We start from the raw sequence: 27,085 nt of genomic DNA, 5'->3' as shown, positions 1-27,085 counted from the left end.
ACAATTTGGACGGGCGATAGTTGAGAGTAGCATGGAATTTGACTCAAAGGTATGGCCGAAATAGCCCAAATCTCTAGGACTGGAAAAGCAATCTCTCCTTTATCCAGCGTTGGGTATATCCTTGGAGAAATCGACTGATGTCAACCGATATATTTAATTTAATTTTTTTTTTAAAACAAATCAAACGCAGCTAAATAAGAGAAATTAGGGGTAAGGGAACTTGGAAAAACGAAATGAAACCCAGCCATTGAGCCTTCTAGCGTCATGGTGGGTATGAAGCATGAACGTCTTTAGCGATATTTTCTATTTCTCAAGAGCAGCATTTCCATTTGGACTTTTATTTGAGTTTTGAAGGAGAACGCCCATCGCGATTTCTATTTTTGGTGACAACTTGACTTTCTGCTGGTTTTGTTAAGAGGATAGTGCTTTTTTGCAAGTTCAGGTCAGTTTCATGGTGAGCATGTGATTTGCGAGGAAGTTGCTAAGATACCTCTGTGTTGAAGTTGCAAAGTACCCACAAATATTTATTTCTTCGCTATGATCAGTTTCAAAAAGAGTGATAATTTCAATGGTTGAAGATGATGACAAGCCTTTGTTGGATTTTGTAAGAAAGGAAAAGAAAATCCACCTACTTCCAACCTGAAATGCAAAATGTAGTGTAAGACGACAAGGATCTGATGACTTTTGGTTTTTATTGTTGTTTCAATCACTATCACAACTTTTAGTTAGGGCTGTTGTAAACTCTAGGCACAAAACAATTCAGAAAATATATCTGAAGTCTTATTAAATTCAAAACAAGCTATTGGCTTATATAAGCCTTACAAAGAGATAAAATTTGAAAACAAACAACCCACATTTTACTGATTCTAATAACGTGGTAAATGGTTAAGAAAATGGTCAGACTCTACCTACATGTCCTGAATAATAGGATTTATTAACTGAATAGACTTTGACAACTTCAACTATGACAACCCCAACAATTCCTCCCCTAAACTGATTGCAATAATGCTTTCAGTTTACTCGTGGTACCACACACACACCCATTGACTCACGCAGCTTCAAGAACACATCTAGTTTAAGTGGTTTTGTCATAATGTCTGCAACTTGTTCTTGTGTGACACAATGCTTCAGCTCAACAACTCCATCTTTAGTCAAATCACGCAAGAAATGAACCTTACATCAATATGTTTGTTGCGTCCATGCATGACTGGGTTCTTGGATAGCTTAATGGTAGAACTATTGTCACATAATATAGTGGTGCAATTGCCTGGAAAATGACCAAGCTTCTTCAATACTCTCCTCATACACACCACTTGACAAGCACAAGAGGCAACTGCAACAAACTCTGCTTCAGTAGTGGACAAAGCAACTAAAGGCTATTTTTTTTAAGACTAGGACACAGCCTTTCACTGAGTAGAAACACATAACTAGAAGTGCTTTTTCTGTCATCTACATCTCTTGCATAATTACTGTCTATATATGCCATCAATTCTCCATTACCCTCCTTTCGATAAAAGACTCCCAAATCCACAGTACCTTTCAAGTATCTTAACACCCTTTTCGTAGCTTGCAAATGCAACTTAGTTGGACTTGCCATGAATCTGCTAATGAGAGACACCACATACATCAAGTCCGGCCTTGTTGTAGTTAGATACATAAGACTTCCAACCAATTGTTTGTACATGGTAGCATTCACCTTGGCTCCTTCTTCATCCTTCATTAGTCTAATGCCAGGAACAATGGGATTCGTCACACTATTACTGTTCTCCATTCAAAACTTCTCCAAAACTTCTTTTGCATACTTTCTTTGACTAATATAAATGCCTTCAGGATTTTGTAAAACCTCCACACTGAGAAAATATTTCATCTTTCCCAAATCAGTCATATCAAATTCAAGTTTCATAGAATTCTTGAACTTAACAAACATACTCTCATCATTACCAGTAAAAATTAGATCATCAACATATAAGCTAACAATCAAAATTTTACCTCTATCTCTTGTTTTATGAATAAGGTGTGTTCACAGTTGCACCGCTCAAATCCTTCTTTGACAAAATATGCTTCAATCTGGTTGTACCATGCACGAGAAGCTTGTTTAAGGCCATACAATGCCTTCCTCAATTTGTACACCTTATACTCTTCACCTTTATTCTCATAACCCTGTGATTGCTCAACAAACACTACTTCATTTAGCTCTCAATGCAAGAAAGCGCTTTTGACGTCAAGCTGAAACACACTCCAATTATTTCGAGCTGCTAAAGCAATTACCATTCGAATCGTATCCCACCTAGCCACAAGCACAAACACCTCAGTATAATCTATGCTATGCTGCTGTGCATACCCTTTTGCCACCAAGCGAGCCTTACACTTGTCAACCTCGTCATTTTCTTTGAGTTTAGTCTTGAAAACCCACTTTACTCCAATCTTATTTAGTCCTTTAGGCAAATTTGTCAACTCCCAAGTCCCATTTCTTTCGCTCGCTTCTATTTCCAAGTCCGTTGCAACTCTCCACTTTGAACTTTAAACAGCTTCTTCAAAGGTAGTCGAATCTGCAGTTGAGGTAAACAGAACCAAATTGTTGTGCTCAACTTCTTCTTCTGAAAATTCTCCCCCACTCACATAATCTTTCATCCATAACAGTACTCTTCTGTTCCTCCCTTCTAGTGAGCTTTCTTCAGATGTTGGAGAATTCTCTCCAGGTGATTTACTTGAAGATAAGCTCACATCTCCTCCTTCTTCTTCTGCTGCAACCTCATCTTCAGATTCTTCTTCACTTTGATCATGTTCACTTCCATCTTCATTACTATCTCCCCACTCAAGGATATCAAGTCTTGCTTTTTCATTACTTCTCCCCCAATCCCAGCACTCATTTTCTTCAAAAACCACATTTCTGCTTACAATTATCTTCTTGGACGCTAGATCATAAAGTCTATATGCTTTAGACTCTTCACTCATCCCTAGCAGCACACACTGAAAACTCTTATCATCTAGCTTCTTTCTCTTATTGTCTGACACATGAACATGGCCAATGCATCCAAAAACTCGAAAATAATCAACATTGGGTTTGACACCACTCCAAGCCTCTTCAGGAGTCATATCTTTCACTGCCAATGTAGGACTTCTATTGAGGACATGCGCTGTCCAATTTACTGCTTCTGGCCAAAAGTTCTTTGGAACTTGCTTCTCTGATAACATACTTCTAATCATGTTCATGATTGTCCTATTCTTGCATTAAGCTACTCCATTTTATTGGGGAGTGTAGGCTACAGTGAGTTGCCTGCTAATACCATTTGCTTTGTAAAAGACATTGAACTCGTGAGAGGTGAACTCTCCACATCTATCTATGTGCAGACAATGAATAAAAGCTCATGTTTCTTTCTCAACGAGGTTTTTATAATTCTTGAAGATGGTAAAAGCTTCAAATTTTTCAGCAAGAAAATATATTCACACCTTACGACTGTAATCATCAATAAAGCTTATGAAATACCTCTTCTTGCTATTGGAAACAGGTTTGATGGGTCCGCAGATGTCAGTATGTACCAACTGCAGTTTTTGTGATGCTCTCCATAAACTCCTCTTTGAAATTGCATCCCTGTATTGCTTTCCCACCATGCAATCAATGCATATTTTGGATGGTGCCTTCAATTGTGGTAATCCTCTCACCATTTACTTATATTGCAATGTTTTCAGACCCTTGAAACTTAGATGCCCATATCTGCAGTGCCAAAGGTGAGTGTTTTCTTCAAGAATTGTTTGGAAGCAAGTGGGAGCTTTCGGCAGAATTTTTGCAAACAATATGAACATCCTATTTGCAGACATTACTGTTTGCATAATAAGCCCGTTCTTGGGATGATAGACTTTACAAACTCCATGCTGTATCAAAATAGCTACACCTCTTTCTTGCAGTTATCCAACACTTAATAAGTTATTTTCAACTCAGGTATATAGAAAACATTGGTGATTACCTCAGTAACTCTAGCAATTTGCAACCTAATGTTACCCTTTCCCAACACAGCCATGTTGGAATTATTCCCGAGCTTCATAGATTGCCAGAATTCCTCATCAAGATCCGAGAACCACTCCTTATTTGCACACATATGATTGCTGCACCCTGAGTCAAGGAACCAGACATCTTCTCTCATTGATTGATTAAGCTCCACATATGACATCAGCAACATTTCTTCTTTTTCCTCAAGCTCAAGATAATTCGCTTCCTTCTCCCATTTAGGACACTCATATTGAAAGTGCCCTAATTGATGACAGTTATAACACTCAACTGTAGCTTTGTTGAATGCTTGTCTGTCTCTTCCTCGAAAAGCTCCATGAGCTCGACCGCCTCCTCTTCCACCAATTCTATCATTGTAGGTTACCTTTAATGCCTACTCATCTCCTCCATGCTCGTTCATCCTCTGCTCATGTATCAATAAACTGCTTTGCAACTCATCAATGGTTAAGCTGTCTAAGTTATTAGACTCTTCAACCGAACACACAACATAGTCGAACCTTGAGGTCATTGATCTTAAGATCTTTTCAATGATCACCACTTGCTGCATGTTTTCGCCATGAATCTTCATCTTGTTTGCTATGATGAGTGTTCGAGCAAAGTATGCATCAACACTCTCACCCTCTTTCATATGTAGAACTAGGGCTATACATCAAACCGAAAAATCGGTCAAAACTGACGGAGACCGACCGCCGGAGGCCAGAACCGGCCGAAAACGACGAAGAACCGGTTGACGATCGAGTTAAATGTATTGGAACCGACGTTAGCCGGTTTGGTTCGTGGTTCGACCCAGGAAAAACTGTGAACCGGCCGATATTTGTTATAACCTTCTTTTTTTTTTTTAACCTATAAAGAAACGACGCCGTTTCACTTTAATGAGTGAAACGGCGTCGTTTAAGACCCTTGAATGAGAAAAAATTTTAGTGGAACAGCACCGTTTGGCTTAAGCCAAACGCGTTCCAAAATGGTATTATATGACCTCGCCCCCCTTCCTTCTTCTCTGTCTTCTTCTTCAGGCTCCGGTTTCTTCTGTTTCAGACCTTCATCACACACCCATGGCAGAGTCGTAGACACTGCTCCTCCATCCCAGACGACGCCGACGGCAAACCAAAGACCGCGCCGATGCTAGTTGAGACCGATGGAATTGGTTTTCTCTCCCCCAGTTGATCGGTTTCGGCCGGTTGTAAAAGACGTTCTCCCACATCGGTGGGGTTTCAGTTTGGCGCTGAAACCGACGCCGATGCATTGGTTTACACCCCTATGTAGAACCTCAAACTCCTTCTAAAGAGCTTGGAGTTGTGCTCTTTTGACTCTTGGTAACCCTGGTACTTCTGCTTCATAGAGTCATAGATGTGCTTGGCAATGTCTCTGTTGAGGATCATCTCCATAATGGTTCGATCAATGGCTTGGAACAGATAATTCTTGACCTTCAAGTCTTTCAGCTTCTGGTCTACAATTGATTTTTGTTGTGCTTCAGTAGGCGCCACTCCTTCTGCTACAGCAAGGATTCCAGCCTCCACCAAACTCTAATACTCCTTTGAACGAAGAAAATTTTCCATAAGCATGGACCAATGATCGTAATGGCCATCAAACTTAGGAATTGCAAGTTGAACGAAATTAGTTTCAGCTGCCATACTTCGATTCTCTCTCTCCTTACTCTTTCTCTTCTTAAGAAATTGTGGTTTCTATTCTCTCACAATCAGGCCCCGTGATGGGGCTCTGATACTAGATTGTTGTAAACTCTAAACACAAAACAATTCAGAAAAAATATCTGAAGTCTTATTAAATTCGAAACAAGTTGTTGGCTTATATAAGCCTTACAAAGAGATAAAATTTGAAAACTAACAACCCACTTTTTACTGATCCTAATAGTGTGGTAAATGGCTAAGGAAATTGTCAGACTCTAGCTACATCTCCTGAATAATAGGATTTATTAACTGAATGAACTTTGACAACTTCAACTATAACAACCCCAACAGGGGCCATTCTAAGAATATCAAATTCTTCGAAAAGCTATGAATGCAAAGTATTTGGTTTATTTGGTCTGTGGGAAGCTGCTTTGCTATGTGGGATTGCTCTGTTCTGTGGGTTGATGAAGGGAAGGAAGGATTGCTCTATTCTGCGGGTAGATGAAGGAAAGGGAGAGAGAAAGCAAAGACGCAATCGTTTGGTATATGAAATGCACTGTTTCATTTGTACACATAACACTGGGTACGCGGGGATTCCCCTAGCCGTATACAAGTGGACTTTTTCTTTTCCAATTTTTCTTTTCCTTTCCTTATATGTTACAGTTTTCAAGTCTTCACTTCTTCAACGAGATTAATCTTATAAATATTTTCTTAATAAAATATAAAAGATTTTATTTTATCATATCTCTACTATATATCTATTTTTATTCGGGTGAGAGCCAAGTATCTTGACTAACTAGGGTTTTCTTTTAATTGTGTTATTGTATTTTATTTTGATACCTGATTTTGGATTTTAATATTATTTTTACAAAAATTCTACGAACAGTCATTTTTACGTATTTATTTATGCATTCAATTAATGTGATTACCTCTATTTTTTTAATATAAAATAACTGATTTAACCAATCACATCAGTAGAGTATACAAAAAAGTATGCAAAAATGATTATGTATATCAAAACTCTTATCTGTAACCCTAAGTATCCAGTTGTAATCACAATTTTCCTCTACTATAAGTGAGGGCATTCAATAAAATTGAGGTATTATTATCTTTAATTTTTTTTCTTTTATAAGTACGTGGTGTGCAGAAGATGTCTTGATGAATAGAAAAGTAAATAAAATAATAATATTTTTTTAATTCAAATAAATCATAAAAATATTTAATTAAATTAATTTTATAAATGTGTATATTTTTTACTCGAATTGCCTATAATTTATGTTGGAAAAATTTCAGGAGATCCAGATGACCAAAATGGATCCATCCGGGCAAGAAGCCTTAGGTGTTTTTCTCAATATTTTGAATATCGTACCAGTCAACTCGTTAGAACGAAATATTTCGATACCGGTATCGTTTTGTGTGCTATTTCGAGATAATCAATATATAAATAAATTATATATATTAATTATATTATAAAATAATAGTCTATATATGAATAAATTATACATAAATATATATATTATAAATAGTCTTATCTGAATTAAGAAAAAAAAATGACCTTATAATTTAAAAAAATAAAAAAAATATAAGCCAAAATATAAGTTAAAATATCGCCAACAAGGCCAGTATTTGGACTGGTATAAAATAAACGAAATTATTATATTGGATCGATGACCGAGACGATATATACTAACCATATCAATAGATAGGATACGAAATTTAAAATACTGTTTTTTTCTAGAAAAGAAACCGACATGTCAATGTAAGCCAGGATGGGCCTAAAATCAAAGTCCCAGACTGTGACGTGGCCACCGCTAACCTTTTTTCTTGTCGAAAAATTGCATTTCCCTAGACAAACGTACGTATCACCAATATCGTTGACTATGACCGCAACGCAACGTCTTGGACCAGACTAAGTGCCATTTTTTTTTTTTTTTTAAAGGAATTTTAGCATCAAGAAAATTGCTTGCGTCCCACGCCCTCTCTACATAATCGACGGTTAAGCGTTTCATTACATGAATCGGACGGCCACATGAAGCTCAGCGTGATGAGGCATCCACCTGCGCCGTATGACGTCTACCCTTTGTCCAGCTGGTCCATTCCCTCCTGTTTATATTTAAACCCGAACTCTCATTTCTCCATTTGTAAATCTTCACAGCACTCTCTCTATCACACACTTTCTAGAACTCATGGGTAGCACCACTAATCCTACCTTTTCTTTCTTGATATTTTTTTTATGATCTATAAGATTCTGAATTTCTTACTGTTTTTGTTTTGATTGGTTTTTTGGAATTACAGGGAAGGTCAAGATCGGAATCAACGGTATATGATCCTATACGTATACGTTCTCGTAGATTTTTGAACGATTTTATTTCCTTCGCTGCATATTTGATTTGTTTTTCAAGTTTTGGGTTTATGAATATCATCAGGGTTTGGAAGGATCGGCCGTTTGGTGGCAAGGGTTGCTCTGCAGAGAGACGATGTTGAACTTGTTGCTGTTAACGATCCCTTCATCACCACCGACTACATGGTATTATTACCGCTCACTTTTCTCTACTTGGCTCTTCTTCTTTGTTGTTGTTGTGCGATCGTTATGTGGTGCTTTGATCAAACAAATCAGTATTTTGATTGATCAAAGGCTCTTCGCGGTCCGATCGGGAATTGGTCCCCTGTTAATCTGTTGTAGCCTTAAGGCGTTCTTTCCTTCCAATTTTTTGTTATCGCGTCATCTGATTGTTTTGTTTGGTCCTTCTAATCCCCTGTGATAGTCTTAAGACGCTTCTCAGTCTACGGTCAAAGTTTTCGTGAGAAGTTTTAGTAGTAACTCTTTTAGCTTTCAGAATGTACTATACAGTGCGACAGTTGGTAGTATACTTTGGCGCATAGAATTCAGTTATATAGTACCGGTGGTACAAGGGAGGCGTTTGCCTTGATTTCTGTGTATCTATTGATGGTTCTCTCTTGGTTGGTGGTTGGTTCCTGTTGCGTAGACATACATGTTCAAGTACGACTCAGTTCATGGTCAGTGGAAGCATCATGATGTCAAGGTTAAGGACTCTAAGACCCTTCTATTTGGTGAGAAACACGTCACCGTTTTTGGTGCCAGGTATTGCACCCATTGTTTGATTCTACTTCGTAAATATCATGTAATCAATTGGTAGTTCTGAGAATACACGTTAGATTTATGGAAATGTGTTGCTGGGATGTGCCTGTAATGCGTTCTGTTCAATTTGTAGGAACCCAGAGGAGATCCCGTGGGCTGAGACCGGAGCTGAGATCATTGTGGAGTCGACTGGGGTTTTCACTGACAAGGAAAAGGCTGCCGCCCACTTGAAGGTTTGTGATTGATACGTTTTTATGTTACATAATATTAACTCACATTTTGTTTATTTTATCTGTTCTCTTCTTCGCCCTAAATAATATTTTTTTGTTGGTCTTCTTTGAGGGTTTAGGTTATTTAATTGAAAATTTCTATTTATCATAATTTTTTCCATCTTCCTCTCAACATCCCTTAATATGGAATTAAATAATTCGTTTACAAGTAAAACATAATAAATAATTTCTTATCATTAAATATCACATTATGGGATAGTAGAAGGATAATGATAAATAGGATGGTAGATAGCATTACTCTATTTAATTTTACCATTTGGTCGTACATGGTATAAAATTTGTATTTGCTTTACCAAATTCTGTTCTTGCCTTTTTTCTTATAAAAAAATTATGAAGGATTTTAGTTGTTCGCTTTTCATGATTTGCTTCGTGCGGTTTCCGTTTTTTATTGTTAGCTACATAGACTGTTTTATATAAAGGCAACCTAACCTTTAAATGCCTTGAAGAATCAGTTCTCCTGCTTCGTTGTGGTGAATGTACAAATCATCTATACTTCTTCAGTAAATTGGTTCCTAAATTGTAATTTGGAAAACTAGTCTGTATGTTTTATGGAACCCGCCTTTGATATTCATGTTAATGCACATGCCTCCCTGGCTAATAGGGACCGAGTCTATATCATAAGCATATATAAAATAAAATTTTGTGTGCGGGTTGCGTCTATGGATTCATTGTGATTCATGCCAATTGATGCATTTGGGTTGCTCATGGGTAATGAAGTGACTGGCAACCTACTGTTGCTGGCTTGCCCCTCTTTAAACTGTATCAGTTTGGAAACCCACCCCGTCACAATACTTCATTTGACTAATATGTGTTACTCATGGAACAGTCAATTGAAATGATTGTGGTATCTTTTTATGTTCACTTGCTCTTTTAGGACTTACCTTTCTTGCTTTTTCACTTGTGAAGTCCTTTTTTTATCTTAATTTTATTGTGGCCTTGATGGAGTTAGTTGAGTTCATTTTGTCTCATTATCAGGGAGGTGCAAAGAAGGTCATCATCTCAGCCCCTAGCAAGGATGCTCCCATGTTTGTGGTGGGTGTCAATGAGAAAGAATACAAGCATGAGCTTGACATCATTTCCAATGCTAGCTGCACTACCAACTGCCTTGCTCCCCTTGCGAAGGTTCTATCAATAATCAAGTAGACTGGTGCTATTTGTGATCAGTTATTTTATTTGCTTCATTTATATTGTATCAACTCTGCAGGTAATAAACGATAGGTTTGGCATTGTTGAGGGTCTAATGTCCGCTGTACACTCCATCACTGGTGCGTTTTTCAGTTGTTTTGCTCAGCGTTGACTAATGATATTTCTCCATGTATTCATTTTGTTTGATTATTTATATTCTGTAATTCAGCCACACAGAAAACTGTGGATGGGCCATCTAGCAAGGACTGGAGAGGTGGTAGAGCTGCTTCATTCAACATCATTCCTAGCAGTACAGGAGCTGCTAAGGTGAGGAGCCTTGTCATTTTGTGTGAATTGTAGCGAGACCCTCTACCGATTAGTCTCTGTACAATTCTTTTGAGGACTGTCTTTTTTTCTTTTATTTCTAGGCATGAAAACTGTCTTCAGGTTTTAATATCTAAAGCACTAATTCTAAATCTTGGATGTGAAGGCTGTTGGGAAAGTATTGCCCGTTCTGAATGGGAAATTAACTGGAATGTCTTTCCGTGTTCCTACCATTGATGTCTCTGTGGTTGACCTTACTGTTAGGCTGGAGAAGGCAGCTACTTACGATGAAATTAAGGCTGCTATCAAGTAAGATATTATATACATCTGTGTGCGCGTGCGTGCACTTTAGTCTGTTACTTGTATCGTAGGTAGTGCTGCTATGTGAATCGTGATGACATGCTGTGGTGATTAACGTTTAGTTGCTTTACTTTTCTGACCATTTATTTGGTGAAGTGTTTACTTACTAAAAAAATATATATATTTGGTGAAGTGTTCTCATTCTGAATCTCTTTTGATTCTGACTTTTTGTCAGGGAGGAGTCTGAGGGAAAATTAAAGGGTATCTTGGGTTACACTGAGGACGATGTGGTATCCTCTGACTTTATTGGTGACAGCAGGTATGAATGAATGTACATCTTTTGCTAAATGACCAGTCCCACATTATGATTGTTCCTTTCTTTCATGATCCTACTTTTTTTTTTTGGCCCATCGAGATGTCAGCTGCAGCATTCTATTGTGAAGTATAGATCCCTATAATTTTTCAATGTTTAATTGTTCAGGTCTAGTATTTTTGACGCAAAGGCAGGAATTGCTTTGAATGATAAATTTGTTAAGCTTGTCGCATGGTATGACAACGAGTGGGGTTACAGGTAATTAACTCCTCAGATTTCCTACTTCTATTGTTGGTTCGCGTCACAGGTGATGTTGTTGGGTGGCTGTATCTGGCTGGCTTTTTAAAAACTACCTCCTTTAGCCATGCACCATCACAATATTGCTGCATTGTTTGTCTCACTTCTCTGAAGGCAGAATTAAAGAACTCGGAGAAGCTTGCTTTTATTGCATTGGATCCATGCCACAGTTAAATTAACTTCAAAAGTCGATGGTTTGATATTTGTTGTTCATGCTGCTCCTTTTGTGTGGTCTTTGCAGCTCGCGTGTGGTTGACTTGATCGTTCACGTTGCGTCTGCCAAGTAAGATGGCGAGACTTGCGAATATGAACTGTGTGCGTATGGTGTCCTGCTTAGCCGATACCTAAGTCGTGTGTCTTCAATGGTCGTGAACGGCAGCGATTGAGAATAAAACTGGGGGTTTTCTGTAAGTCTTTGGTGTTTTGTGTCATGATAAAAGTATTTACCAAGTCTTGTCTTTATAGAGTTTATAGGCACGATGTCAGGGATACTCGAGTTTTTCTCCAGTTGACTGTTGAGGAAGTGGTCTCTGGAGTATTATATGCCACATTGTGTTTTGTTTTATCAAGTTACAACTATCTCTCTCTCTCTCTCTCTGAGTGCGAATTTCCAGCATCGTGTATTTGGATTTTGGAGAGTTTAGCAGTCTCCGTCCCGTGAATGCTCCCTCGAATATTTTATCAGAAGAAGCCAAATATTATTTTATCGACGGTAATTAAAGATATAAAAGTTGACAGTCAGACGTAGACATATAGCAACGAAACGAAAGAGTCGTTGTTAAATGTTCGCATGTCGATCGATTTTGTGTATTTAAGTAGTAATATTTGAAGTTAGGAATTCACTCTTTGGTAATTTATGCGATATTTATGAAGGCAAAAAAAGAAGAAAAAGAAAAGATACATATTACTTGAGGGTGTAGCTGCCCAGTCCAATACAAAGACAGACAGACAGACAGACAGACAACAATGGTATACCTGCCCAACCAACTTAAATGAAGTGAACTTACTGTCTAGTGTCTAATGGCAAATTCGAAATATCCGGCAAAAATTCCATACCTCATTCAATTCATATTCATTCCCTTCCCTCTACTGCTGCCTTAACCAGCTCAGTTAATTCAAATTTCCCAAAAATATCTCCGCCAATCTTCCTATGCAAATCATTCAAATCCTCCACCCCCATCTCTCTCTCTCTCTCTCTCTCTCTCTCTCTCTCTCAGTGGATGTAGTAGATACAAACTAAATGCTCAAATTACTGGGTTTTAACTTTAAGCCTTAACCTTTCCATATGTAGATATTTATTATTTCCTTTGGCTTCTTGGTTCCTGCGTTCAAATGGCGACGTCGGCGTTCAAATCAACAACGAAGAGAACCCCGATAGGAGCTTCATCGTCGTCCTTGGACGACTCCGGCTCGTCCAATCGGAGCTCGGCTTACCGCCGCTCTCGAAGTCTCAGCCGGTTCTCGCGCCGGTTACCTCCATCGGGAGCTGATGACTTTGAATACGACGTTCCGCCTCCTAGAGGAAAGTTTGTGAACACGGTGAGGGGCTCGGGTTTCCCGGAGATCAGCCTCGACGACCTCGCCATGGAGTTCTTCGGCTCCGTCGACCGAGGACGCTCGGGTTCAAGGAGATCTGAGAGCGTCCCTGCGAGTCAGTCTCTCGCGTCGTTGTCGCAGAGACGGGGGAGGTCGGTGTCGAGGCAAAGCTCGAGAGCGGGTGCAGATGGGAGGGGCAATGTGTGTAACAACTCCGGTGGAGGAAGGATGGCTGCAGAAAGTAATTCGAGGAGGCGACGTTCGGTTTCGGTGGTGCCGTGTCGGATTAGCGATTCCGAGGTGAGATTTCGGTTTGCATGTTGGTACTTCTAAGTTTTATTTTGGAATTTGAATTCACGGATTTGATTTTGTCGTAAATTATTTTCCGTGCCGAAGATTTTAGTTTCATCTCCTGCTTTGCAATAAATAAAGCGTAGTCTTGAAGATTGCCTATATTTACACACTCATCTTAAATTTTAATTTTTTAATTTGATTTTTCCTTCAAATTGATTTATACGCATTCATATAGTGTATATGATGGGGGATATGAATGAAATAGATTACGAAATGCACACAAACTAAAGCGTGGTGTTTTTCGCACAAAGAACTTGTACTGGGAAACCAATCAAGGCTACAACTAGGATATGAATGATAGTGTCCATATTGCTGTGTATATACACCTTGAAATGTGTTGGATACAGTACTAAAGTTATTCTTCATATACGAGTGTTCGTTGTGATATTCTCTTTATTGATAATAGAAGGATATTATGAACTGTATAATAACTTTTATGGAGTATCCAACGGTGAGTTTGATAAACGAATTCAGTCAGAGAGCTTGCTGTAGTAGTGGTGGAAATTAATATCACTATTTGTTTCCTAAACAAGAACACATTTCTTCTTAGCTAAAGTTTGAGTTGGAGAAAATATTTTAGCTTGCTTACGTTTTTATATACATTTCTAAACAACAGAGTGATATAGACCATTCTCAGAGTTATAGCAATTGTGCTAATCAGAAGAGTTTTGGTAGCAGAAACAACCAAATGCCATTATCCAATGGGCCAGTAGTTTCAAATCAAAGACAAGTGCTGAGAAGGTCTTTTAGTCAAAAAGATCTCAAGTCCCATGATGGCTATTCTGTAAGCCGTTTCTTTCTCTTATGGCTTATTGTCTTGTTAATTTTTTATTTTTTTTTTCCCGAACTTATTGAAATTTAGAAAGCTTTGAGTTGGGAGTTTTGTAATAAAGACACCACACATACAGACAATCTAATGCTTGGGTTGAGACCCTGGCATACCTTAATTTTAAAGTTATAGTTAATCCCGAAAAAAGATTTCTTGTTGGACTTGTAGTCAGAACTGAGTACTTATCAAAACAAAAGTATTCAGAACTGAATTTAAAATAATGTATCTGGACCTTTCAGAGCCAGTCTTCTGTCCTTACTGATGATGAAGGAAAGGAGGCTCATTCTAGTAGAAGGGGGATTGAGAAGAGAACACGAGCCGCTTCTACCCAAAAGAAGGTTTTTTCTTCTTTTCTTTTTTTCTTTTTTCCAGTGTAAAATGACAGTGATGCAATAACCACAGCCTCACTTTTATTCTTACCTAAAGGAAACAAAGTTTATAATTTTATGTCAGTCAAGTGTCATTTTTCCCCTCTTCAGGCAGAGCGCCCTGCTGCAGATGATGTTGACAGCAAATTGTATGCAGCAATGCGGGAAGAACTTATAAATTCTGTGGAGGAGATCAGAATGGGACTTGAACAAGTCAGTAATTTATTTCTTGTGTAGAATTTGCGCATGTAGGATATAGAACATTGGCATTGGCAAATTTGGTTCATTCCTTGCTGTGATTGCAGAAACTAACTAGCAGTCCTTGCAACTTTTTCAGGAAGCAGCTAAAATGAAAACCTCTTTTTCAGGAAGTGATGATTGCTTGCAACCAAATAATTCCGGTGCTCTTCAGACTGTTTCTTCAATCAGAAAGAACTACTCAACAATATTGGAGCAGGTAATATCAAATTGTTTGTCCCATGGTAATTTCAACCCATACTATTCTTGCAGATGAGAAATGCAATCGATGATTCTCTATCACTCATGGTGATTGTTTGTTAAGAGGATTTGATTAACCTATCAAATCATTCTAGCTTTCGTTGTGAGTTTTCCATTAGTATGCCATAACTTGTTTTTAGAAGGGGTGTTGCATTTATCCTTTCGAGAATCTAAAATAATCACTTCTTAATAATTTTTTGACCTAGATATGTTAATCTTGTGAATATCGTTTAATTGGTACTACTTTTTTAACATAGTGTTGCAGTATTGGATTCCAAAATTTGTATGAACAGTACAAGATCAGAGGTTAGAGTCAGCTAACTGTCTCCTTGGCTTGCTGTACTCACTTCGTATTTGTCTTGGGATGGTTGACAAAAGGATTGGAAGTTGAGTAGAAATAATTTTTTATGTTTGTATTTACCAAGACTTTGTACTTTGTAGCTGTTGGTAGTTTGAATTTTACTTGGAAGAGTATTCAGTGTGTGAAGGCATCTTTGAAAGTAGATTTCTTTGTTTTAGATAGCTGCGTTGGGGAGAATTCTTGCAAGGATAATCTTATAATACTGAAGAGAATTCTTGTGCACTGGTTTTGTATGCCTAAAAAAGGGGTGAGAATATCAATCTTTGTTGCTCCATTGCTCAATCACAATGGAGTTGTGGCCTTTGTCTTTGTGGTATTTATGCATAATTTAGTGTTGCTTCAGTGTTTGTTGAAAAAACCTGGCTTGTACAGGGATAAATTTCGAAGGTGGTCTCTTCATGTCTGGTGATTATATGCAGGGAAGTAAAAATATGTGAACTTTTAAGGGGCAGGAGTTCCTATAGAACCGAGTCTGGGTTTGTGTGCTCCTTATTTTTTTTATGTTAGATGGATGAAGTCACCATACTGGGTTTTTGTTATCTAGTAAAAATACTTCCATAAATGGATGTTGTTGTCAAAAATATGTTTTAGAACATTGTAAGCCAGACCACATTTATTATGAGTTGCCTTTCATGCGAGGGGGAAAGAAGCCTGTTTAAGTACATTTTATTCAATTTGTTTTTTGAGATTTCATCCAATAACCTTCACTCTTTAGATAGTGCCATGTTGTGAAGAGTTTTTCAGAAAGTGATGGATCTTATTACTTAAATTCACAGACAGAGAAGCGTAAAAAAGATTTGTTGGCTAAAATAGTGTTGGAGGAGCGTCGTGGTCGGGAGCTGTCTAAGATTGTGAACAAATTGCTTCCTGATCCAAAGAAAACTGCTGTAGAAAAACCTTCAGGAAATAGAAAGGTACTGTCTCTCGTTTGCACTATAGCAGATTGTTGGGTTTGCATTATTGACAGACAAATCTCTCCATCAGTTATGGTTATTTCCAAATAATTCTCCTCTTTGCAGAGGCTAGAAGTGAGTTAACTTTTCAGTTGATATGTTTATTGCCAGAGGAGTAATGACAGAAGTAGGATGTCAAAGCGATTGACTGAGGAGGCAGAGAAGTATATTGAGGACTTCATTTCTAACGTCAAGGATACAGACATTTCCTCTCTTGACGGAGAAAGGAGTGATACAAACTCATCTTTAGGAGGAGTTATCAAGCTAGAAACTCTTCAAAGTCCAGCGGTATCTGATCCTCTTCCTGTAGAAATGGATGGGATTGCACTGCCTTGGTTGCACTGGGAAGCTAGTAATGATGCCACTCAATCATGCATGAGAAAGGCAGAGCCACCAGTAACTCCAAATAGATTACTGGATGCAACCCAGGTAGTATTTATTTTCTTCTGGTTGCAATTCTTTGTTGGCAGATTGGGTTGGGGGTGATCAGGTCAAGGCCTGTGCCGAGATTTTACCTTTATCCTCTAATTTTGCCTAAATATGCCACTGACAATTCTGATTCCTAAACCTTTTACGTAGCTGTATCTTCATTCATAATAATTTTCTGTTTCCCTGGGACTGATATTTGTTGAACTTCATATTATAGGAAGTGTCCAGTGCACAAAATCAAAGAAATCATTCTGCCAGCAGTTGTGGGAGTTGGAGCCCTGAAGTTACTCTTGGCCTATCGATGAAGAACATAGGAGAAGATATAGGCCCCAAGAATGGAGAACTTGGGGGCCAATCTTGTTCTGGTGAATCGAGAGGATTAGGGCTTGAAATGGACGAATATCTCAAGGCTCAAAGCAACGAAAATTTTCTTTTCGAAAAATGGAACCAGACTCAGAGAATTAATTCAGGTGGTCTGCTGCTTTGTGACCGCATGTTCCTCGGGCTCTAATGCCTTTCTATTCGAGGTTATTTTTCCCACATTTTACTTCGTACAGAAAACGTGTTTTATTCTTTCGGGAAGTTGTAGACATTCATTCATTCATCTTCGAGCAGTGTGCATGCTGGACTTGTGTTCCTCTGTATCCAAGTTGTAATGATTGTACGTCCTTGCAGCAGTGATGGCATTTGCTCTCTTTCTTAGGAGAAATGCTCTCTTTCTTAGGAGAAATGAGTTTCCATACAGCGCATACACTGTTAAGGGGGAAAAAAAAGACTGATTAGTCAAATTTTGTAAGGCATGACATATTCAGTCACATTGAGTCTGTTATGGAAGCAACATATTTAATACATAAAAATGATATTTATAATTATAGAATATGTTTGTATTATATATATATATATATATTTAAAAAAGTAAAAATGATTTACATGATAAAATTAATTTTTAAATAATAAATTTCTCTTTTTTTTAAAAGTAATATACAAGGGCTTGTATAATTTATAATTTTATCTAGCATTATTCTTTTTTAACATGATATGACAGTTTTTATGATGCGACAACACATCTATTATAGTTGTCAATGCCACCATACATTTATGTATCAATGGTGGCAGATTTCATATTAATAACAGGAAAATGATTTATACAAATTTAGGATGCGTAAATTCTTCACACTTTTTTGTAAAAGTTGATAATTCTAAGTGCTGACAAAATTTATATACTCTAAAACAATATCTAATATTACTCTTAATTATACAATAGGCCTGATCTTTTCATCGTGTAACTTTCACATTTATAGCCTTGTTTACACTATCGACTTCCAGATCATGTCTCGGGGAATGACAAGAAGAAAAGAGTAAATGTCATTTGTCTCTACTTCAGAATATATTACATTTTCGCCTCTAAAACTATCACGTGGACTACATATATGGATTTCCTCTTTTCTTTTTTGACGAAAACAAAAAACAAAAAACAAAAAAGAATATCCTGACAATCTCCCGTCAAAAAAGCCACAGCACATCCTGCCCATAGGTGACCAAGAAATTTCATGCCAACACGTTTCAGAACTTCACACCACATCCCAATCCAAAACCATGTATATTTTATCAAACAGCCAAACCCAAACCAAACCCATGGCTACTGATCATGCTTCTGCTATTCCATCTCCACTCATTTCAGAGGTTTGACGCCCAACATCAAGCAGGAAAATGCCCCCGAAAGCCGAGAAAGATGCAATTTGGAGATCCAAGGTGCAAAATGAGTGTTGATCATGATCTTCGAGTCTTGTTCCGCGACTGGCGATTGGTTGGACAATATGAAGATATTATCTGATTAATCAAACTATGAAGATATTAACAGATCAATCAATTTCTCCTTCCTCGACATCGTTTACTGGTTCTGGAGCACTCTTGGATGGTTCAACTTCTTCTTCATCATCATCATCGTCCTTCATGTATAGTCCAAGTTGTTCCAAGGGGTTACTACCCTGAAGTTTGAAACTGCCGAAAACATTTTTAGAATGATCTGGGCTCGTCTCTTCAGTGAAACTTTGTAGATGCTCATCAGGGGCAGCCCTGAGCATTTCTAAATCTTCCATAAATTGACCGTTCTCATTGATATCGACCGTCTTCTCCATCTAAAAAACCAGAGAAGCATTTCAATAACATTAAAGAAAAGATTGTAGACCGCTTCTGCTGTTGGATGCTCCATCCAACTTACCTTTAGCAATGCCTGTCGTGCAGCTTCTCTGTCTAATTCCCTCTGCCTTTTTGCTTCAGCTGCAGCTTCTGCTTCAGCCTTTCTTCTAAACTCCTCAGCAGCCTTTGCCTCAGCTTGCAATCGAGCTTTTTCTATTCATGAAAAATGAAGAAATAAATGGAATGTCCCAGTAACTAAATGGAAATAACTCCAGACAGGTAAATGATTCATGACATCAAAAATGTTTCAACGTAATGCAAATGTAAACCTTCTTTCTGCCGCCTTTCAAGTTCCTCCCTCTCAAGTCGTAGTTTTTCAGGATCCCGCTTTTCATCCTGAACCCAGCCAGCATCACATGATGAATGACAAAATTTCAAGGAAAAGTTGCAATGATATTTGTACATACACAGCTGGGTTAATAAACAGCAGCAATCCAACCAACCTTTTCAAGTGCCTTTTCTCGAGCTTTAAGTATGGTGTCAGCAAATCGACTCCTCAATAAAGCTGCACGATAAAGCTTCTCGGGGGAGACTTGCCTCTCAGATGGAGCACTCTCCCCTATAAGGTTACATCATGAAGCGATGAGATGATGCCCCAAAACTAACAGCAGATAGTTTTCTTCGGGATTTCATGCTTACCCTCTTGATGGCCATCTACCTCAGCAGACATGGGCTTGCACTGGGTGTTCTGCTCAACTAGCCCCACTCCATTTACCGAATCTGTACAATAAATGGGATAAAACGCTTCAGAACATCAACTGACAGAGTCACACAATATATCCCCATTGGAATACAAAGGCCACCATATCATAATCCAAGAACATCCACACATCACATATCTAACCTAAAAACTCGCAATTTTCAATTTCTGAATCACCAAGATCGTTTTTCTTTGGGTCTGAAGTGGCCCCAGAGCCCAGATTTTCCTGCCATAAAAGGACGACATGAGAAAAACTCTCCACTGAAAGAGGACAAAGTTTCCATCCATAATGTTCCTATACGATACTTTTCAAGATGTTAAGATATACCTTAACATCAACAGGAACTGAACCTTTAGCAGCATCTGTTTCACTTCTAGATGAACTGCCTGAATCTGAATCTGTCAATTAAAACAAACATAGAAAACAATACATAGAAGACTTAAAGACACAGGAAAAAAGAGGTATGACATTTTATATACTAAAACGCCAACTGATTCAAGGAAACAATTATGCCAACCACAAGCATACACAGCTTAAATGTAACACGCACTGCCCGGAAGGGTCATCTTAGTTAACTTTCAGATGCAAAAATATTTGCAAGAATCCTTGAGCAAGCATTTAAAAAATAATAATCGATTGGTAACAATTCAAGTAAAACTCAAGTCACCTCTAAGCCTATACTCTAAAAGGAATGGTCAAGGTTATAATTGGAGTCCCTTAGGATCATTATAAAGGGCATGAATTTGTCCCTCCGAGGCAATGTGGGACACCATTAATCACCCACATATCCTCAATCAGGCATATTACCATAAGCCATGTAAATTGTAAAGAATCAAATACTTTCAAAAATCATTCAAGCCAAATAAAGCAGTTGAAACTTCTAGTTTATTACCAGCAGAAACCCCAAGTATGAAGACTACAGCAAGTCCTCTGCCTTGCATTCAGCTGTCAGACAAGGTAGTAGTGGAAAACTAATCCCACAAAAGTAAACCCTAGGCCTATTACCCACCCTAAACGAGATGGTACAGTATTGTTAAAAGCGCTAGGCATACTTAAGCGCATAAGCCACGTAAGCCTAGGCGCAAAGTGCAAGTGCGCACCTGAGTGGAGTAAAGCACACATTTTTAAAAACATTATAAAATTCAAAAAAAAAAAAAAAGACTATGATAATATATTTAGCATATTAAATATTTTATTAGTCTTTATGACAACTAAGTGATCAACTAATTATATAAAATTTGAACGTAAAAATTTATATTCTTCTCTTGTGGCTTACTTAATATACACAACCATGATATTCAATAGCCACAACCAGAATAAAGTATATAGTTGAATAAAAAATTCATAATATATATAAAAGGCAATGCCAAAAACTACACAAACAATGTTGGAGTAATGCTAAAAAATACTCCATTACAATGCAATCCTAGAGTATATATTCATCAGGTTTATTTAATTAAACCATGTGTTATATATGTATTACTTTTGGCACCTGGCTATAGAGTCACATGCTTGAAAACTAAAGAAGCTTTTTCTTCATTAAAATGTCAAAAAATGTGCTTAAAGGTAACCACTAAAAGCACAAAACCCACGACCTTGGCCATTCCTTCTTCCAAACCTCTTGGGTCAATCCATGCCTTCAAATTTTGACCTACGACCATGGCCATGGGTCAAATTTGTGCTTTCTGTGGGTATGCACCTTCACAACCGTGGTTCCAATGGGATGAAGAGGCCCATGGCCATGCCATGAGACCATGCCTTCAAGACCGATTGGTCATGAGTCAAATTCATGCTTTCCATAGGTGTGCACCTTCACAACCATGGGTCTAACAAGACACGGCTGTGCCAATGAGGCCATGCCTTCAAAGACCCACGGCACATTTAATGTAGGGTTTAATTGTATATACACTATGCTGCAACAGGCAGGTGGGTTTTTACCAAGAGCGTGAGGTCCACATGCCTGCATTCTCAAATTTCTTTACATAATCTGCATGCTTGGCCAGTTGGGTAGGCAGGGCAGGTCTGACTGACCCACCGCCAACCCTTAGTAAACACCCCACCAAACATAAGAATAACCTAAGGATCCATTTGTCTCAGTTTTAAGTATTCTTTTAAAATTGTTTATCCACATAATCTTCCCCCATGGACTGCAACTATAAACTTTAATGAACTTAGGGATGCTTTGAGGATGAGATGACATGAGAAATTTGTGAATAGTAGTAAAACAGTTTGTGAATAGCAGAGAAATGATAGTTATGATGTTTTATAGGGTTTTGGGAAATGAAAGTGAAACAAATTGAATAAAAGTATTACAAAGTTCAAATATTATTAGAATATAACTTTTTAATATAATTTTGTTTTGGAATTTGAAAAAATTAAATTATTTTTTGTGTTTTGTTTGGAAGTTTGGAAAATTTGTAATGATTATATGAAAAAGTTAGAAATTTGAAATTGAAAAGTATTTGTCTTTGAGTGATGTTTGGGAAGAAAATGAGATGGGATGAGATGAAACCATCTCATCTTCCAAACAACCTTATTACATGGTTTTCTAGTATCTTTTTTTTTTTCTAATAGCTAAGTGTCTTCCTTGAATACTGCTTGTGTACTTGAGTTACGCCTTTTCACTTATTAACAAAGATCTTATCAAAACAAAATTATTTCCCATATTGTCTATGTTTTGTGCACCTGAAATAAGTTAAAAGAAAGACTTATCCTGACTAACGAAGTCTACCTGAAAACACAAGCAAAAAAAAGGAAAAAAAGAAAGAAAGAAAGACTTGACACTACTGATTTCTAAGCCATTCTTTGACCAAGTCTGTAAACCCCACTCCTCCCAACAACAACAACAACAACCAAAAAAAAAAAAAACTCTCCTGCACCACTAACACCACCTCCACTCTCCAATAAACAAAATCCATAACCACAATACAACCCATGGAAAAGTTACAAGCAATATTTGAGCTCTATGGCAAGGCCAGCAATGTCATTTTGTGGTCACAAGAACAACAGCAACACCAAGCTCGAAGGGAATTCAGACTATATGGATGGAGCCAATGAAAACATAGATCAATACCAAGTGTAAGGGATCCACATAAATTCTGGTTAACCAAATCTTAGAGAAAGAAATTAAAAAGTGGTCGACTGTGCACCGTACAGGAAGACTAGAGTGACCAGACCTGTATATAGACAGGAGGGCAGACTCAGAGCCCAGAGGTTCCAATACCTTATCCAATAGATACTGACTTCTAAAGGGTTCCAACTTTATCTCGGATGGGAGTTATTGATATCAATCTCATCGTAAAGGAATAAGGCTCAATAGAAAAGCTTTCAGAAAAATTCCACTTCAAAACATTCAGCTCTCCTTTCCACCCAGAGGTAGATGCAATAACAAGAAGCTATTCCCAAAATACAGGTTAGGGCTATTGAAACAAATAACTTTCCACTTCAAGATACAAAAATATGTGTAGGGACTTGGCAGAAAAAAAATACTTTGAAGACAGACCTCCACTACAGCATCAATTAGAACTCTACAGGAAAGGCTAGGAGTCATCTTCAGTTCTAATGAACCGCACTTATTCACAAGTTATTACAATCAAATATTCATCTCTGTTTTAGCAAGTAATGACCGTTCCGGTCCACTTCAGCAGTAACTAAACTTATTTGCCAAGGTGCAAAAAAAGATTTACAGAGCAACAGGCTGGCTTGAAAACAACAAGGCAAGAGAAAAAGCTACCATATAAGATGCACGGGAAGGATCATTTATATACTCTTCAACAAAAGAAAAGAAAAAGACAATTGTTTGCAATGTTATTTAAGGATAAGAAAGGTTGAAGCCAAATTCCAGAAGGAAAAATGTCTCATCATGCATATAATAACTGTACAGCAGTATATAAATTCTTGTACCATGTCTCTCCACAGAATCCTGATCTAAAACGGATTAAGTATAAATGTTGAAACCATACACTCCATTTTCCAAATATTAGAAAATTAAAAATAAACTGTAAATCCAAAAAATACATATAGGGTATGCAAATACACGAACCACTGGATGAAGAGCCTGATTCACCACTGGAGCTACTTGAACTACTGCATTTACTGTTCCTATTGGCTATATCTTTCTCTATCTCAACTGGAGAGTGACTTGAAACGGGAGGATCATTACCGCCAACGATATCCACATCCTCATCTGCATGGTCATTGCCTGTGAGTATGAATTGAATGAGATTAAAATGGTCCCTGGAACAATATAAAGGTTAACCCATTCAGCATATGAAGATGCAGAGTAAAGATAGTAAAGAACCTTTACATGGTTGCAAAGATGAATTGCTAAACCCTGACTCGTTATGCAGCTGCAGCAAGCATGACACTCATCAGATATAAGCACATATAGTTTGTTGAAATACTGATTCTCAAAGCAAGAATAACGCAAGCTTTAAGAGAAAAGAAGATACCTCAATTTCACAAGGCTCAGCTTTTTCCTGGTTTTTCTGTCTTTCCAGCATATAGTCATCTAAAAGCTTCCTTAGCGTGAACAGGGTATCATCACTAAGAGCCTCAATATCAATCTCAATCTCCTCCTCATCGGTTTGCCCTGCACTATGTTCCTTCAAGAAATCAACAATGCTTTCAGGCAATTCTACCAGCAAAGCCTCCAATTCTGCGCTCAGTTTCAGCCTCTCATCACCAGTCATTATCTGCCGAACAGGCTCTGGCTGGACACTAGCATCATTCTGTGTGACGGTTTTCTTCCTTTTTGTGGGTGGAATTTGAGTATTAATTTCACTTTCTACATGATCAGCAGCTCTTGGCACCGATTGCTCATCAGTGGTCAATGAAAGCTTCTTCTCGATAGCCTTCCATCTCGCTTCAAAAAATTTACTGAGTGTTTTTGCCATGATATGGACATCATTTCCGGGTGGGTTGTAAGTCATAGCATTAGAGAAAGTAAGCCGCACATCTGCAGCAAACTCGAGTGGGCTTAAATATCCACCTGAAGCTATCTTACTCTTCACAGTGCCCAAATCCATTGGATATTTGATGACGGTGAAATAATCTGGGATCTTCAACTTCACAACATCAACTGGCTCATTAAAAACCCAACCATACTGATGTGATCTCGTAAGGTCTAACAATGTCTTACACTTTTCCATCAACAAAGCATTTGAGGTGTTTGCTGGTGCAGCCAGTTTAACTGGTTCAAAGTGGCCAGATTTACTCTTCTTCGGGCGCGACCCATTACGTCCCATTGCAGGAGGCCGCTTCTTACCATGCGGGGCCAATACTTCAGACGACCTCTGGAAACTCTCAAGTGGAGGCCTCTTTTTCCCGTCACTACAGCTCCGGATATCACTAGATGGGGATAATACTACAGCATTTGAACTGAGACTAAAAATCTTCACCTGAAGTGTCCGGACCTGTTCAAGCTCCATTTTCAACCTCGATTCTAAGTCCTTCCTTTCCAACCGTGACATTTTCGACAATGACAAAACTTGCATTGGGACAACAAAACTATCACAACTATCCGCATTCAAGCTAATGCATTTCCTCTTGGGGGCATATGAATCCTCAGAAACGGTCATCTCAGTGTCAACCCTTCCAGAACTACCAAAACCTTCTGATTCACCAATCGTCTCAACTGCATGCCGAAAATCTGGGACAAAACCAGACGAATGCCCTTTAGAGTACTTCCTTGACTTCCCCATCATTGGAGGTAATGAAAACTTCCTCGATTCCTTCTGTCCAGTGAACTCTATGGGAACAGCCGGTGCCATAAGAAAAACCTCCAATAGCAGCACATATCAACTGCTGTAATAATCAACGTCACCCTGATCAATCTTAGAAAATAGCAGATTCCCAAATCTATGAAATAAGCCAAAATCCAACTCAAGTATCAAATTTAGACACGTGTGAATATTTCCATCATTACCCAATTGGATTAATTTCCTTGATATCCAAAAATGATCTAAAAATCAATACTTTAGCCCAAAATTGTGGTGCTTTGCTCGGTTATCCTCAATAGCATTTGACTTGAAAAGATGTCAAAAGCTCAAAAATTCCGGTACCAGACTGTTGGTATAATAATGTTGAATTCTTTATTCTCCAGCAATACCAATTTCAAAACTCAGAAATTTCACAACTTACAAATTTACAATATAGTTGATCAAGTAGCAATTTTAACAGGCCTAGATTAAAAATGACGACTGGAACAACCTTAACCACGTCATATTCACTCAGCCAATCCACGCAATGTAAAACCCCAAACCTTACTAAACCCACAAACCAAAGAAAACCTCACTTTCTCGGTCGGTCAATAACCTAATAACCCTCCTCCTTGGTTTCGGATAATAAATCTCTTGAGGGAATTCAACAGCACAACGGAAAATAAATAATTGGGAGAAAAACCTAAACAGGGAGAGAAGAAAACCCTGAAATCAATAACCTAGATCGAGAGGAAACACCATTCCGATCTAAAGAAATTGCACGAACCGCACAACACAATGCGAGAAAACGATACAAACCCTAGATTTGCTTCGCTCGACTCAAATTCAAAACCTGGATCTCTCGAGCAGAGACGTCGCAAATTGCGCAGGGCACCAAACCCTAGTTTCAAAACCACTTCTTCGCTGACCTCCTCACCGAGCGAACGAAAAACAGAGAGAGAAGGGGGCGAGGGAGGGGGGGGAACTACGTGAAAGCCTGAGAGAACTGGGCTACTTCGCTCCCCTACTTAAAGGCCCGAGAGCCTCAATTCTGTAAATCTTATCCGTTCATTCGACAATTGACAGTATCTGACGGTCATAATTAAACTTGTTGTTGTGCGTCAGATTCAGATCCAACGGGACCCGATGCTTATCGGTCGTGCTAAATGGATCGTCGAAATAAAAATTGTCGATAATTCAGGCTTACGAAGCCGCGAGACTACGAAGAATGCTTATACTCGCCTCTTCATTAGAAATCTCGTGGTTTTAAAATTTAAAGAGACACGTGGGTGCTTGATTTGGCACCTAGCAGATATCTTTCTCTATAGAGAACGTTGTCTGAGATTGCCAACGACGCGTCGGTTTTTGACTTTTCACCGCCATGCAACGCGGAAAGTGGACCCACCTTATTGCCGCGTTTACACGTGCTAGATTTCAACCTGCCAGCTCAGAACTGCTGTTACGACGGTGGGTGAATCTTCTATATGGGCCGGAACAACATCAGAACAGCCCAATCTGAAGTGCTCGTGGGCCTAATGGTCTTGTACAAAAGCTGAAGTTATCACAGGAGTATTTTTTTTAAAAAAAAAATCTAATTACAATCACAATTCTATATTAATATGTGCATTAATTTAATGTGATTAGTTAAAAAATAAATTTTATTAAAAATAGTGTTAATTTAAATTTTAAATATGAAGAAATCAGTATTAATGCATAAATTAATACGCGACTTTGCTTGTACATAACAAAACTCTTTTTTTTTTAAATCTAGTTGCAAG

At 38.1% G+C, this 27,085-nt stretch overlaps 4 protein-coding genes across 6 annotated transcripts; 2 read left to right on the top strand and 2 right to left on the bottom strand.

The window, feature by feature from the left end:
- Positions 1-1,369: 1,369 nt before the first annotated feature.
- On the bottom strand, positions 1,370-1,771 carry LOC122281300 (secreted RxLR effector protein 161-like). Its single transcript, XM_043092678.1, has one exon. The coding sequence runs from the start codon at positions 1,769-1,771 to the stop codon at positions 1,370-1,372; it is 402 nt and encodes a 133-aa protein (XP_042948612.1).
- Positions 1,772-7,692: 5,921 nt separating this feature from the next.
- On the top strand, positions 7,693-11,949 carry LOC122281326 (glyceraldehyde-3-phosphate dehydrogenase GAPC2, cytosolic). The gene is made up of 12 exons (XM_043092717.1): positions 7,693-7,821; positions 7,927-7,950; positions 8,058-8,158; positions 8,619-8,734; positions 8,865-8,964; positions 9,997-10,143; positions 10,226-10,286; positions 10,376-10,473; positions 10,637-10,779; positions 11,006-11,089; positions 11,252-11,341; positions 11,622-11,949. The coding sequence occupies exons 1-12, from the start codon at positions 7,818-7,820 to the stop codon at positions 11,665-11,667; spliced, it is 1,014 nt and encodes a 337-aa protein (XP_042948651.1). The 5' UTR covers positions 7,693-7,817; the 3' UTR covers positions 11,668-11,949.
- A 156-nt stretch (positions 11,950-12,105) lies between these two features.
- LOC122281325 lies at positions 12,106-17,580 on the top strand. Its single transcript, XM_043092716.1, has 8 exons — positions 12,106-13,216; positions 13,887-14,054; positions 14,339-14,437; positions 14,579-14,680; positions 14,805-14,924; positions 16,103-16,240; positions 16,391-16,708; positions 16,926-17,580. The coding sequence occupies exons 1-8, from the start codon at positions 12,713-12,715 to the stop codon at positions 17,217-17,219; spliced, it is 1,743 nt and encodes a 580-aa protein (XP_042948650.1). The 5' UTR covers positions 12,106-12,712; the 3' UTR covers positions 17,220-17,580.
- A 400-nt stretch (positions 17,581-17,980) lies between these two features.
- LOC122281324 (transcription factor GTE10-like) lies at positions 17,981-26,326 on the bottom strand. Of its 3 annotated transcripts, none has more exons than XM_043092715.1 (10): positions 24,060-26,326; positions 23,909-23,957; positions 23,651-23,794; positions 19,936-20,006; positions 19,752-19,833; positions 19,547-19,627; positions 19,351-19,466; positions 19,177-19,243; positions 18,930-19,060; positions 17,981-18,846 (listed from the first exon to the last, which is right to left on the bottom strand). In XM_043092715.1, the coding sequence occupies exons 1-10, from the start codon at positions 25,377-25,379 to the stop codon at positions 18,571-18,573; spliced, it is 2,337 nt and encodes a 778-aa protein (XP_042948649.1). In that variant the 5' UTR covers positions 25,380-26,326; the 3' UTR covers positions 17,981-18,570. The 3 variants fall into 3 exon arrangements, with proteins under 3 accessions (XP_042948649.1, XP_042948647.1, XP_042948646.1); XM_043092713.1 differs by having other exon boundaries at positions 23,651-23,809; positions 23,915-23,957; XM_043092712.1 differs by having other exon boundaries at positions 23,651-23,809; positions 24,060-26,325.
- Positions 26,327-27,085: the final 759 nt, after the last annotated feature.

The sequence above is a fragment of the Carya illinoinensis genome, chromosome 11 (genome assembly GCF_018687715.1).
Source record: "Carya illinoinensis cultivar Pawnee chromosome 11, C.illinoinensisPawnee_v1, whole genome shotgun sequence".
NCBI lineage: Eukaryota > Viridiplantae > Streptophyta > Magnoliopsida > Fagales > Juglandaceae > Carya > Carya illinoinensis.
This window is presented reverse-complemented; position numbering and strand designations above follow the sequence as displayed.